The sequence below is a fragment of the Mobula hypostoma genome, chromosome 22 (genome assembly GCF_963921235.1).
Source record: "Mobula hypostoma chromosome 22, sMobHyp1.1, whole genome shotgun sequence".
NCBI classification, from domain to species: domain Eukaryota; kingdom Metazoa; phylum Chordata; class Chondrichthyes; order Myliobatiformes; family Myliobatidae; genus Mobula; species Mobula hypostoma.
In genome coordinates, this window is record NC_086118.1 from 50,720,618 (window position 1) to 50,735,953 (window position 15,336).

Consider the following 15,336-nt stretch of genomic DNA (forward strand, 5'->3'; position numbering starts at 1 on the left):
GCAAAAGAAAAAGAACTATTTTGTTGGCATTCTCACAGATGAATCACTCTTGTGCGGACCACGTGTACTACCCAACAGTCTGAATGTTCCTTGTGTGATGGTTTTGCTGTCTAGTTTAAGTTGCAGGGAGTGGTGGAGAGAAGAAACAGAATACATCTCTGGTAGTCTAGTTAATAGATTATGATTCCATGAATCATCCTTCAGTAGCTTCAACACTATATTTTCCCCAATATAGTCCACAAGGTGGATGATGTCTATTTCCGCAGCTATCTCATAAGCAGTATGTGGTGAGACTGAGGCCTGACTGTGCATGAAGGGTCTGAAAGGAAGAGCTCCTCTCTCTACCAGCCAATCGAGCCATACCATGAGGAATTCTGCCAGATAAACAACACCCTTCTTAGGGAACCATCACAGGGAATCCATCAACTTCTTTTCCCGCAGAGCTTCCAGGATATACGTTGATGACTGCTTGATGAACTTAGGATCAAAGGTATTTTTCTACAAAGGACAGGCAGTGCAGCAAGATACAAATGAATGGTCCACAGGTCTAGGGAACCATCGATGACAAGGGACATTGAGGTCCTGACCAGGAAAATGGAAGGAGCATGGGTTAGGTATATGCAGTTGGGACCAAGCGAATTTCTGGAAGAGTGTAGGAAATGCAGGAGTTTACTCAAGGAGGAAATCAGGAGAACAAAAAGGGGGCATGAAATAAACTTGACAGAAAAGATTAAGGAAAATCCAAAGAGATTTTATAAGTATTTTAAGAGAAAAAGTAACTAAAGAGAGAATAGGACCCCTCAAAGACCAAAGGGGACACCTTTGTGTGGAGCTAGAAACTTTGTTTCTTCTCCCATTCTGATGTTCGATCTTAACAACAACTGAACCTCTTGCAACGCACACAAAATGCTGGAGCAACTCAGCAGGCCAGGCAGCATCTATGGGAAAGAGTAAACAGTCAATGTTTTGGACCAAGACTCCTTAATAGGACCTGATGAGGGTCTAGGCCCAAAACGTCAATTGTTTACTCATTTCCATAGATGCTGCCTGGCCTGTTGAATTCCTCCACATTTTTGTGTGTATGTTGCTTTGATTTCCAGCACCTGCAGATTTTCTCTTGTTTGTAACTGAACCTCTTGACCATGTCTGCATGTTTTTATGCATTATATTGTTGCCACATGATTGGCTGATTAGATATTTGCTTAATGAGCAGGTGTATATATGTACCTAATAAAGTGGCCACTATGTGTAAGTCTTTTTTTATATATAACACTTGCATTGCCTTGGCACTAAGTTCCATGATATATTCTCCAATAAGAGCAAATGAAAGTATGTCATTTAATCACAGGAGCTGTACAATACTGAAACATATTGATTATTTTATATATAAATTTCATCAAGCTCCACTTTACAGCTAACATACGAAACAAAGACGGCACATCGAGAAAATATTACAGTAGATAATGTAGAAAAATAAAAACCATTTTTTCTTTAAAAAGATTGTTTAGATAAACATATAATGTCTCATTTGGACAATGGAACTACAGTATAATTACTGACGGAAAACAAACACTATTTTGTTGGCATTCTCACAAATGAATCGCTCTTGTGCGGATCACGTGTACTACCCAACAGTCTGATGTTCCTTGTGTGATAGTTTTGCTGTCTAGGATTACAATGCCTTCTCCGATACACAAGCCCCTCATTTATTTTCCTAGGAGCTGTTTCCTCTGTTGTTCGAGCAGAGCTTCCAGGTGGTCTGCTCTCTTCAGTGTTGCCTGGTACAGAGAAATGATAAACAGTTAAAAGTAGCATCAACAAATGTTGGAACATGGCAGGAAAGCAATAAACTGCAACTTTGTCAACTTGCACTTTAATTTTTGCACCTTTGGATGATGATTAACATTCACAAAATGCTGGAGGAATTCAGCAGGTCAGGCAGCATCAAAGGAAAAGATTAAACAGTTGATGTTTTGGGCCGAGACATTTCTTCAGCACTGGTTCATAATTAACACTGCTATATTGAATGAGTGAAATTTTTATGTTGAACTTTGCTCTGAAGTTTTAAGTACACAGGATGTAATTGTACAGTTTGTCTTCTTATGCACACTGGTTATTTGTCCATCTTTGTGTGTAGTTTTTCATTGATTCTATTGTGTTTCTTTGTTTCTACTGTGAATGCCCGCAAGAAAATGAATCTCAGGGTAATATCTGATGACATATTGTACATATTTCGATAATAAATTTGCTTTGAACTATATTCCTATATAAGCACTCATTATACAAACAATTAAGTGGCTGCCCCGATTAACCAATGGTTAAATTAATTGAATACACTGTGTATGAGAAATTTGGAAAGCCACAGAGATTGCTCTCTCTTGCCTGGTGAAAAAAATGAATGCACTTGACACAGAGTTGAAGAATCTATCTAAGCTTGAGTGTGCTAATGCTTGCTGCACTGTCATCAGTCAGCTGATGAAGAAAGTTTTCCAGAGATCGGAAATCTATGGCAGAAATGCAGCAGCTTTAGTCAATGGATGCATGAGATCAGTGACTCTAGCCCCTCATTAACTTTAATACTAAAAAATGTTTTTTTTAAAGCTTGCTTCATTGTTTATTACTGGACAATCAATGAGAATAAAATGAAGGCAGATTACGTGTTCTATATAAATCCCAAATGGGGCAAAGGAGAGAAGAGGGTATTTATTCCCAAATAGGAAAATGGAGGCAGGTACTTAAAGATAAGAATAATGGCACAATAAGTATTCACTTAAGTGTTTCGTCGCCTCTATAACGCCTCACAATTATAAAGCAAGATCAGCAACAGATGGGTTCAAATTTAATTATCACAAGTATATTGAAACATACAGTGAAATGGGTTGGTTGCATTAGGATGAAAGATGAAAAGTTTAGAAGGAACATGAGGGAAAATTTCTTCACTCGAAGGTTCATGAGAGCGTGGTACAAGCTGCCAGTGGAAGTAGTGCATGTGAGTTCAATTTCAATGTTTAAGAAAAGTTTGGATAGGTACATGGATAGTAGGGGTTTGGATGGCTACGGTCTGGGTGTAGGTTGATGGGACTAGACAGCTTAAATGGGTCAGCACGGACTAGTTAGGCCTGTTTCTGTGCTGTACTTTTCTACATGACTAACAACAAAACAAGACTGACCAGCAGAACAAGCCCCTTTCCCACTAACAACCCCAAAAAGCTCACCTCGTGTTGTTTGCGAAGATTATTCACTGTCTCCTCTTTCTTCACAATAGCTGCTTTTACACTAAATAGAAAAAAAAGTTCTTTTGTTTATGATAGTACATAGTGAATCAGTTAAATGTCCCAACATGCTACAGACTTAAAGGCTTCATCTTTCACATTAATATTCTAATTTTACATGTTGCCAGATCAAATATTAATTTAATTACAAAGTGCAGAAATAGGTCATTTACTACTGGGTGACAGCATTAAGATGAATAAAAGGCTCCTCGAACCTAATTTTTTTTTTAACTTTCCCTTCATTTGCTTATCAACCTATCCATGTGATTTGCCTCATGGTCTTGCATTCCATGACTTAATGATCAGCTGGAATTGAGTCTCCTGCACAAGAGGATGTAAGAGTCTAGGATTTGAAGGCACAACCTCAAAATAAAGGGACATCCTTTTAAATCTGAGATGAGGAGGAACTTCTTCAGCCAGAGGGTGCTGAATCTGTGGAATTCATTTGCACAGAGGGCAACAGAGGTCAAGTCACTGGATTTATTTAAGATTTATAGGTTCCTGATTGGTAAGGGAAGAATATAGAATATAGACCCCTCAGCCACACCACGTTGCCAACCTTTTAATCTACTCTAAGATCAATGTAACCCTACCCTTCCTTTTTCTTTTATCCATGTATCCCTAATGTATCTGCCTCTACCATCTGGCAGCACGCTCCATGCACCCACCATTCTCCATGTAAAAAACCTACCACTGACAGGAGAATGGGGATGAAAAAAAGTCAGCTATAATTGATGGGCATTCGATGGGCTGAAGGGTTTACTTCTTTTATGGTGCAATGGTAGCATTTTCTTTAGGTCTACTGTTTTGTTTTTAAAATCTCTAACAAGCCACCCCTCAACTTTTCTTTCCAAGAATGATATACCTCTGCTTTGCAATTTCATTCCTCTAAAACTAACTGCAGATATATGTAACATAACTGATCAAAAGATATGACACATTCAGCTCCAGCATATTGAGAAATCTATTGCAGGAAATGGGCATTATCATGGCTGTGTTAGGGCATATTCTGGATTTAGGGTGTATAGCAAACTATGAACTTCAGCAACCAATCTTTAGACCTGTAAGTGAACTGTAGATTAAATTTGAAATGCAGCTCTGGACAGTAGGTTCTTAGCGCTGTGTACAGCAGCTAATTGAAAAAAACAGATAATGCTGATTAACATTCCATTGTGGGTGCAAAGAAGGAGATGCGAAGGTTATATGTAATTCAAAGGAAGCATTGTAGATACACTGTAAATATAGAATAGTCCTTTGATTTATAGCATATTAAATGTCATGTAATATTGGGTCGAACTGGCCTCTTCCTTCAGAGAGAATCTTATTACGTTTAAAAGGCAAGAGCTTCATGGCAGTTTCTCTGAGTTGAGAGGTGACCAATCAAAAAAAAGGGATTCACTAGAAAGGGCCAAAAAGAATAACTCAAGTGCCAGTGGAGCGGCCATTCTTTTGAGTGTGCCAGTTTTAGAGTGGCTTTGGCTCAGCAGGCTTGGATGAGGTAAAGTATCTGCTAAGCTTCTCTCGTTCTGTTCTTAACTGTTAAGGCATAGTAGTTTAGTGAGAATGGCTCCGGGGCAGAGTTTTGTACTGTGTGTGGGATGTGGGAAGTCTGGGAGATGTCCAGTCTCTCAGATGAACACACCCGCACCAGATGCACTGAGCTGCAGCTCGATGACCTTCGACACACACAGGAGAGTGAGAAGGTGATAAGACAGGAGCTACAGGGAGATAGACACCCCTAGATTGCAGTAGAAAGGCAAATGGGTGACTGTCAGGAGAAGGAAGGGAAATGCACAGCGGTGCAGAGTACAGCAGTGGCCATTCCTCTCAATAATAAATATACAACTTTAGATACTAATGGGTTGGGGGCACAGTTACCGGGTCTCTGGCATTGAGTCTGGTGCTGTGGCTCAGAAGAGCATTGAGGTGCGCGGACTGCAGTGTTGATAGGAGATTCCATGATCAGAGGAACAGAGCTAGTGAGGGTAAGAGGAGGATGATTTGGCAGGTGAATACGTGGCTAAGGAACTGGTGCAGGGGGATATCGGACCACTGGAAAATGATGTTGGAGAGGTACTAATGGGAGGGGTGGCAACAAAATGGCGGATGAACTGAATAAGTATTTTGCATCAGTCTTCACTGTGGAAGACAGCAGCAGTATGGTGGAAGTTCCAGGTGTCAGGGGTCATGAAGAATGTGAAGTTACCATAACTAGACAGAAGGTTCTTGGAAAAACTGAAAGGTCTGAGGGTAGATAAGTCACCTGGACCAGATGGTGTACACCCCAGGTTTCTGAAAGAGGTGGCTGAAGAGATTGTGGAGGCATTAGTAATGATCTTTCAAGAATCATTAGATTCTGGAATGGTTCTGAAAGATTGGAAAATTACAAATGTCACTCCACTCTTCAAGAAGGGAGAGAGGCAAAAAAAAAAACTATAGACCAGTTGGCCTAACCTCAGTGGTTGGGAAGATGTTGGAGTCAACTGTTAAGGATGTAGTTTTGGGGTACTTGGAGGCACGTGATAAAATGGGCTGTAGTCAGCATAGTTTTCTCAAGGGAAAATCTTGCCTGAAAAATCTGTTGGAATTCTTTGAAGAAATAATAAGGATAGATATAGGAGAATGGATTGATGCTGTGTACTTTCAGAAGGCCCTTTGACAAAGGTGCCACACATGAGGTGCTTAACAAGGTATGAGCCCACAGTATTACACGAAAGATTCTAGCATGGATAAAGCAGTGACTGATTGAGAGGAGACAAAGAGTGGGAATAAAAGGAGCCTTTGCTGGTTGGCTGCTGGTGACTAGTGTTGTCTGATATCTGGTATCTGAGTTGGGACTGATTCTTTTTACGTTATATGTTAATGATTTGGATGTTGGAATTGACGGCTTTGTTACAAAGTTTGCTGATGCTACAAAGATAGATGGAGGGACAAGTAGTTTTCAGGAAGTAGAAAGGCTACAGAAGGACTTAAACAGATTAGGAGAATGGGTAAAGAAATGGCAAATGGAATACAGTGTCAAGAAGTGTACAGTCATGCACTTTGGTAGAAGAAATGAAAGGGTTGACTAGTTTCTAAATGGAGAGAAAGTACAAAAAATTGAAGTGGATTCCCTAAAGGTTAATTTGCAGGTCAAGTCTGTGGTGAGGAAGACAAATGCAATGTTAGCAATCATTTCAAGAGGGGACGAGAAAATAAAAGCAAGGATGTAATGTTGAGACTTTATAAAGCACTGGTGAGGCCTCAGATGGAGTATTGTGAGCAGTTTTGGGCCCCTTATTTTAGAAATGATGTGCTGAAACTGGAGAGATTCAAAGGAAGTTCACGAAAATGATTGCAGGTTTGAACAGCTTTTCATATGAAGAGCATATGATGATTCTGGGCCTGTATTCACTAGAATTCAGAGGAATGAGGGGTGACCTCATTGAAACCTATCAAATGGTGAAAAGGCTTGATAGAGTGGATGTGGAGAGAATGTTTCCTATGGTGGGAGAGGCTAAGACCAGAGGACACACCCTCAGAATAGAGGGGCATCCTTTTAGAACAGAGATGAGGAGGAATTACCTAGGCCAGAGAGTGGTGAATCTGTGGAATTTGTTGCCATAGGCAGCTTGGAGGTCAAGTCTTTATGTACATCTAAGGCAGATAGAATCCTGATTGGTCAGGGCATGGAGGGATATGGGGATATTGGGACTGAGAGGAAAACTGGAACAGAAATGATGAAATGCTGGAACAGACTCAATAGACCAAATAGCCTAATTCTGTTCCTATACCTTCTGGTCTTATTATGAGTGGGCAGACATCAGTGCGAGGAGGGCAATGGAAGAACAAGAAGCCACAGAGGTTACAGGTGTACAGAAGGAAACTACAAATGCCAACCTAGTAAGATTACAGCTTCAAACAAAAAATAAATCAGGTCTTGGTGTACATAATAACTTCTTCAAGAATGCACCAAATCCAACCTTGCTGCATCTCACCGTTTATGGACTTCCTCCAGCTCCTCCTCCTTCTCTTTGGTGATTCGTTCAATTTCTAAGCGATGACGCGCACGCATCTCCGACATCTCGGTCTTTAACCGCTTATTTTCTTCCTCGGTGCTTACCAACCGGTCTGCAAACTCCTGGCGAATGACCTCCGCTAAACTGTTTCGTTCTTCTGTAAGCCTATCCTTAATCTTGTTTCAAAGCAAAAAAAACACAATGAATTCTCTGGCCCCCAAGTCATATTTTATCATTGTGATTATATGAAACACGATAGATCCCAGAATGCATTTGACTTTTAAAGGGATGAGTATGCAATAATAATAAATTGGTTCTTGTACTTCTTTTCAAATTAAATTGATACATTGGTTTATTATTGCCACATGTACTGAGGTAAAAACTTGCATACAATTCATACAGGTGAATAAACTCTTCTCGGGCTTCCAGCTGGGTACAGGCGTCGATTATAACCGACATTTCGATGACAAACTCTGCCATTTTCATCAGAGATGATGCCTGGGCATGTCCAGTCCGATGGTATTTATACCCCCGTAGTCCGTCCCTCCTGATTGGTTCATCCTCATCCAATCAGACTTCTGGCTCTCCCACCTGATTGGATGAGGACTAACCAATCAGGAGAGGTGGACTATGGGGGTATAAATACCACTGGACTGGACATGCCCAGGCATCATTCCTGATGAAGATGGCAGAGCTGTCACTGAAACACCAGTTATAATTGATGCCTGTACCAGCAGGAAGCTGGAGAAGAGAGTATTTGTTATATACGCCGGGAAAGCACTAGATCCTTTTTCAATGCATATAGATCAATTCTTTACAAGACAAAAGATTGAAAGAGTACAGAGGAAATTTACACAGATGTTGCCAGGACTTGATTTATAGGGTAAGGTTGAATAGGTTAGGAGTGTGGAGAATGATATATAAAGGTATATCAAATTACGAGGGATATAAATAGCATAAACACAAGCGGACTTTTTTAACCACTGAGGTTGGATAAGACTTGAACTTGAGGTCATTGGTTAAGGGTGAAAGGTGAAATATTTAAGGAAAACCTGAGGGAAAACTTCTTTATTCAGAGGGAGATGAGAGTGTGGAACAAGCTGCCAGTGGAAACGTTGGGTGTTGGTTTGATTGCAGCATTTAAGTTTGGATAGGTATATGGGGTATGGAGGGCTAGGGTGCAGGTGTGGGTCAATGGGACTAGTCAGAATAACAGTTCAGCATGATCTAGATGGCCAGAGGGTATGCTTCTGTGCTGTTGGGCTTTTATGACACTATTATTCCACAACAGTGCACTGAGGTTATATGAGGAACTAACAATAAAGGTGGTATAAGGTACCAGTAATAGAGTACATAATGAAGTGCTTCTGTTACACAGAAAGTGCAATACAGGTACACAACAAAGTGTAACTTTGTTAAGTGCACTGAAGCTGTGTAATTGCAGAAGCACCAAATACCCCAGAGCCTGCACTCGGACGCGTACTTCATACACACCCGCACTCTGAAAGTATTTCTAAAGAGCAGGAAACGAAACAACAATAGAGGCAGGCGAGTGCGCTCCACTAACCAAGACAGCCAGACAAGGTTTTGTAACTGCCAAAAGAGTGCAGCTGATTTGAGCGGGGAAGCCTTTCAGACGATCAAGGCACATGAGGAGCATGGTGCCATGTTTTTCTTCTGAATAGTTTATATTACTGAATATAAGGGTTCTGCACAGTTCCTTCCTTTGTATACAAATCTTTATAATGAATAGTTATTTTTGAAATTTAAGGGGGTGAGGAGAAGGATGCAAGGTCTTGTTCATGGAGTAAAGCTCCCTCTCCCATTAACAAAGTGTTTTTGCCCACAGAACTGACGAGATAGAAAACCAAAGCCAGTCTCCGCATTCAGGGCAGCTGGAAGGACATCGTTCCAGGCAGAGTAGGAAACAGAGAGAAAAAATTAACATCTTCTCTGGTTTCAATTACTTCACAGAAACCAGACTAAATTTTCATCGGGCCTTCCTCTCCCCTTCAATCCACAGAGGATTCTGATGGTCTAACCACTGAGAATAGTGCAGTTCTCAGAGTACTGTTTATGTAAATTGTACTATTTTAGAACTTTTCTTTTTAATAACGGGTATACAATATTGAAAATAAAACTCTTGCAACCAAATATTTTAGGGCAATTTGTCAAAAGTTATTTTTTTAAAGTATATTACTAATCACTGATTAAAGTTTTTAAGATAACTTCAATAAACTCAACAGCTGGGTACAATTTCTTCAAATTAATGCAAGTAAAACTAACAATGGAAAATCTTCATGCAAATAAAAAGTTCCACTGTGTGTATCATTCTAAGAAGCAATCTACCAGTTGGCTTAAATTCATAAATGGGGTCAGTAAATGAAAATCAAGAAAACTGCAGATACTGGAAATCTAAAAGGCATTAAAAGGCTGGAAACAATTGACAGGTCAGGTAAAATGTGTGAAAAGAGAATTGTTAATAATTCAGATCTAGGAACGCTTATCATCCCAAAACCAAAACATTAACTGTTTCTCTTCCCACAGATGCTGTCTGACTGACTGGGTGATTCCAGCATTTTACATTTTCATTGAGACAAATTCAGTGTGGGGAGGGGGGAAATCCAGGGGGAAATCACAGGTCAAGATCACGAGTGGCACATTATATTTTTAGAATGTTTGTCAGTCTCGCTTGTATATTGCAGGGTCACAACCCGAAACATTGATAATTCCTTCCCCCAACTCATGCTGCTCGATATGCTGAGTTCCTCCAGTTGTTTGCTTTTTGCCTCTGAATGGTGGGATGGCTGCTAGATGTTCAGTATTTCTAAGGCTGTAAAGAGAGATGTGAAATAAGAAAAACTGACAGTCCAGTTTCAGTAATGTACTGTAGTTTGAACAGGCAGAAGAAACAATCATCAGCATTTTTAGAACTGTCTTCTCCCTCACTGGTACTGTACCATCTGACTGTAGCTCTTCTCCCTGCCTTCAGTTACCAATGTCTATGGAATGCCACACAATGTTAAGCACCTCTGCACCATCTGCAATGTGGAACTTAACTGACGTCCAACCATGTTAAAACTCCTATTCCCATTCCCATTCCAACATGTCAGTCCACGGCCTCGTCTTCTGCCATGATGAGGCCCCTTTCAGACTGGATGAGGACCACCTCATATCTGTCTAGGTAGCCTCCAGCCTGATGGCATGAACATCAATTTCTCCTTCTGGTAATTATTTGTCCCCTCCCCCTTTCCTCTTCTTCCAATCCCCACTCAGGCCTCCCCTATCAGATCCTCCTTCTCCAGTCTTTTGTCTTTTCCACTTCTCACCTGCCAGCTTCTTACTTTATTGCGTGCCCCCCCCCACTTTTTAGTCTGCACTTTTAGTCTCACATTTTACTTCGGTGACTCACAACTTATGCCTATGACATTATTACTGCAAACAGGTGGGAAGCTCTGATGAGCAAAGTTTAAAATGCTCCTTTTAGAGATAATGAAACCCTGTCTCCATTTTAATACATCAAATAAAAATTGCTGTTAATACAATTGGCCTGCTTCAATACTCCTGTCTCCCAAAAAAACCACCAGCAGCAGACAACAATCACTAGAATGTTGCAATCTTTATAGGACAAGAAGAGAACATTCAGCTACGTTCTATGCTGACTAATAAATTAAACTGAAATTAATCCCACTTCCTACCACTTGATCTACAGCCCTGCGGGTTTTGGCTCTTCAAGGGCTCAATTCAGATTCTTTCAAAATGTCGTCAAGGCTTCCATTTGGCTTGTCCAGACTGCTCATAATTTTGTACGCTTATCAGGAAAAGTTAAGATGGAGAGGAATGGAATACACTGATTATGTGAAGAAATGGGTTAAATATCAACTTGCAAGATACAGGAAAGCAGTTTTGCAAACTATCCAAACAATTAAACTGGCTATCACATGGTAAATGCACAAGGCTGTGAAGCTGAAAAATAACTGAAATCATGTGACAAAAATCACAGAGCCCTCATAGAAACAGTGAGACAGATTAAGAATCTCAAGTCAGCATTGGACTTTGAAGTTAACTAAAGCACTTCACGGGTTTAACTACAGGGCAATAAAACAACATATTGCTGAAAAACTGATAAACTTATCATGAGCTTGAGCTTATGTTCCAATGATTCCATTTTCAGTCAAAACTAATTTAGTAATGAATTAGTAATATATCACAAAGTTGGTGCTTGGAAGTTTAGTATTGATGATGTACTGTATTTGGGTGGTGGGGTGGAGATATGTCTTTGCCAAAGGAGCTGAAGGGCACCCCTTCCCTCCGGACAAGGTGTAGTACTTGCTTAACCCCCGCCCCCCAGATCAGGGTCAAGTAAAGCCATGGGAGCAGCCGGTGCAAATCACAAGTCCTGGTTATGCAACCACCGATGCCAGACAGACAATCCCTGAAGAGTATCGATAATGGCTCGGGTCACCCTTCTTGTAAAGACATCGCCCGGAAGAAGGCAATGGCAAACCACTTCTATAGAAAAATTGGTCAAGAACAATCATGCTCATTAAGTCCAATATCGCCCGTGTCATACGACATGGCATATGATGATGATGATGATGATGATGTACTCTTCTGCGAATACAGGAAGTATGATTGGTAAGTTTGCAGATCACATGAGAACTGTGGATAGCTAAAGGGTGTAGATGAGACGGAATGATTAGATTAGCTTTATTTGCCACATATACACTGAAACATCCAGTGAAATGCATCTTTTGCAACAAATCAAATCAGCAAGGATTGCATACACGAGGAAATCTGCAGATGCTGGAATTTCAAGCAACACACACAAAAAATGCTGGTGAACGCAGCAGACCAGGCAGCATCTATAGGAAAAGGTACAGTCGACGTTTTGGGTCAAGACCCTTCGTCAGGACTAACTGAAAGAAGAGATAGTAAGAGATTTGAAAGTGGGAGAGGCAGGGGGAGATCCGAAATGATAGGAGAAGACAGCAGGGGGAGGGATGGAGCTAAGAGCTGGAAAGTTGATTGGCAAAAGGGATACGAGGCTGGAGAAGGGAGAGGATCATGGTACGGGAGGCCTAGGGAGAAAGAAAGGGGGAGGGAGAAAGCCCAGAGGATGGGCAAGGAGTATAGTGAGAGGGAGAGAGGAAGAAAAAGGAGAGAGAAAGGGAAAAAGAATTAATAATAAATAAACAAATAAATAAATAAATAACGGATGGGGTATGAAGAGGAGGTGGGGCATTAACGGAAGTTAGAGAAGTCAATGTTCATGCCATCAGGTTGGAGGCTACCCAGACGGAATATAAGGTGGTTGTTCCTCCAACCTGAGTGTGGCTTCATCTTTATAGTAGAGGAGGCCGTGGATAGACATATCAGAATGGGAATGGGACGTGGAATTAAAATGTGTGGCCACTGGAAGATTCTGCTTTCTCTGGCGGACAGAATGTAGGTGTTCAGCGAAATGGTCTCCCAGCCTGCGTCAGGTCTTGCCAATATATAGAAGGCCGCATCGGGAACACCAGACGCAGTATATCACCCCAGCCGACTCACAGGTGAAGTGTCGCATCACCTGGAAGGACTGTCTGGGGCCCTGAATGGTGGTGAGGGAGGAAATGTAAGGGCATGTGTAGCACTTGTTCCGCTTACAAGGATAAGTGCCGGGAGGGAGATTTAATTTAATCTAAGGTGCAAAGTACTGCATCTTGGGAAGTCAAGTATGGGCAGAAAATATACAGGAAATAGCTAAAAACACAAGAGTTTCACAGATGCTGGAAATCTAGAGTAAACACACATAATGCTGAAGGAACTCAGAAGTTTAAGCAGCATTAATGGAGGGGAATGAAGAACCGACGTTTCAAGTTGAGACCCTTCATCAGTAAATACATTCAGTGATGACTTTATTAGAAACAGGAGTGGAACCCAGTGCGGTCTTCTGCTGCTGTAGCCCATCCACTTCAAGGTTCGATGTGTTGTGCGTTCTTCTGCACACTGTTGTTGTAAACAGGCAGGTACTTGAGTTACTGTCACTTTGAACCAGTTTGACCATTCTCTTCATTAACAATGCATTCTCACCCACAGAACCGCTGATCACTGGATTTTTTTTTGTTCTTCCACACCATTCTCTGGAAACTCTACAGACAGATGTGCATAGATTTTGAGACACACAAACCACCCTGTCTGGCACTGACAATCATTCCACGGTCAAAGTCACTTAGATCATATTTCTTCCCCATTCTGATGTTTGGTCTGAACAACTGAACCTCTTAACCACATCTGCATGATTTTATGCTGCCACATGATTGGCTGATTGAACCTTTGCATTAATGAGCAGGTGCAGAGGTGTACCTAATAAAGTAGCCACTGAGTGTAGTTGGGGACTGTTGAAATTAGATTAGAGTAGATTAGATTAGATTCAACTTTATTGTCATTGTGCCGAGTACAGATACAAAGCCAATGAAATGCATTTAGCATTTGACCAGAAATGCAAAGAATAGTGTTATTTACAAAATAACTGCGAATAAAAAAAGTGCTACAGCACACAAGTATAAAAGTACTGAGACAATACAATATGGGTGCAATACTGCTTAGCGCTGTGATGTGAGGTTCAGCAGTGTCACAGCCTCAGGGAAGGAGCTCTTCCTGTGCCTGCTGGTGCGGGAGCGGAGGCTCCTGTAGTGCCTACCAGATGGGAGGAGAGTAAAAAGTCCATGGTTAGGGTGAGATGCATCCTTGATAATGCTTTTCGCCCTGCCCAGGCAGCGTTTATGGTAGATGTTCTCAATGGTGGGCAACTGGGTGCCGATAACCCGCTGGGCAGTTTTCACCACACACCGGAGTGCTTTGCAGGACAATTGCCATACCACACCGAGATGCAGTTGGTGAGTATGCTTTCAATGGTACAGCGGTAAAAGTCTGTCAGTATCCTGAGACAGAGGTGAGCTTTCTTCATGCTCCGCAGGAAATAAAGGTGCTGTTGCGCCTTTTTGATCAGGATGGAGGAGTTCAGGGACCAGGTGAGATGAACTTGAAGGTCTAGGCATCCAAGTCCATAGTTTACCTAAGTGGCAACCTAGGTCAATACAGCAATGAAAAGGAAAATGTCATGCCTGCCCTCGTAGGTTTGGGAAAAGCATGTAAGAGTTGGGATGTCATGTTGCAACTTTACAAAACACTGGTTATGTACACTTGGAATATTGTATGCAGTTCTGAGCACCACACTACAACAAGAATGTGACTGCACAGTCGAGACGATACTGAGGAGATTTAATAGGATGTTGCCTGGATTGGTGAACTTTAGTTATGGAGAAAAATTGAGCTGGATTGGGGAAAAAAAGCTGGGCTTGTTTTCCCTAGAAGAGGTGGAGATAGTCAAAATCTTTTTACTCGGGTAATCAGAAGGAAAGGCAAAGTGATCAAAGGGGTGAGTTTTGTTTTACCCAGAGAGTAGTGGTATACTGGAATAGAATACCAGAGAAAGCAGTGGAATCAGATAAGATCACCACATTTAATAGTAGTCATACTTTATTGACCCTGGGGGAAACTGGTTTTCATTACAGTTGCACCATAAATAATAAATAGTAATAAAACCATAAATAGTTAAATAGTAACATGTAAATTATGCCTGGAAATAAGTCCAGGACCAGCCTATTGGCTCAGGGCGTCTGACCCTCCAAGGGAGGAGTTGTAAAGTTTGATGGCCACAGGCAGGAATGACTTCCTATGACACTCTGTGTTGCATCTCGGTGGAATGAGTCTCTGGCTGAATGTACTCCTGTGCCCAACCAGGACATTATGTAGTGGATGGGAGACATTGTCCAAGATGGCATGCAACTTGGACAGCATCCTCCTTTCAGACACCACTGTCAGAGAGTCCAGTTCCATCCCCACAACATCACTGGCCTTACGAATGAGTTTGTTGATTCTGTTGGTGTCTGCTACCCTCAGCCTGCTGCCCCAGCACACAACAGCAACACGATAGCACTGGCCACCACAGATAATAATCATCTTATTTATAGAGCACTTTCCATACAAATTATGTAGTTCAAAGTGCTTTACAATGGGAT

The 15,336-nt window shown here is 41.3% G+C and overlaps 1 protein-coding gene across 6 annotated transcripts in view; it reads right to left on the reverse strand.

The window, feature by feature from the left end:
- Nucleotides 1-1,272: 1,272 nt before the first annotated feature.
- cep131 (centrosomal protein 131) overlaps nt 1,273-15,336 on the reverse strand; it is a 147,485-nt gene continuing 133,421 nt past the window's right edge. For 3 of the 6 annotated variants that reach the window (XM_063030546.1, XM_063030549.1, XM_063030545.1), the window contains 3 exons: nt 7,250-7,446; nt 3,216-3,276; nt 1,273-1,778 (listed from right to left, as the gene is read on the reverse strand). In XM_063030546.1, the coding sequence (XP_062886616.1) occupies nt 1,707-1,778; nt 3,216-3,276; nt 7,250-7,446 (330 nt within the window). In that variant the 3' untranslated portion in view covers nt 1,273-1,706. The remainder of the gene's footprint in view (nt 1,779-3,215; nt 3,277-7,249; nt 7,447-15,336) is intronic. The other 3 variants (XM_063030550.1, XM_063030548.1, XM_063030547.1) reach the window with 1 other exon arrangement.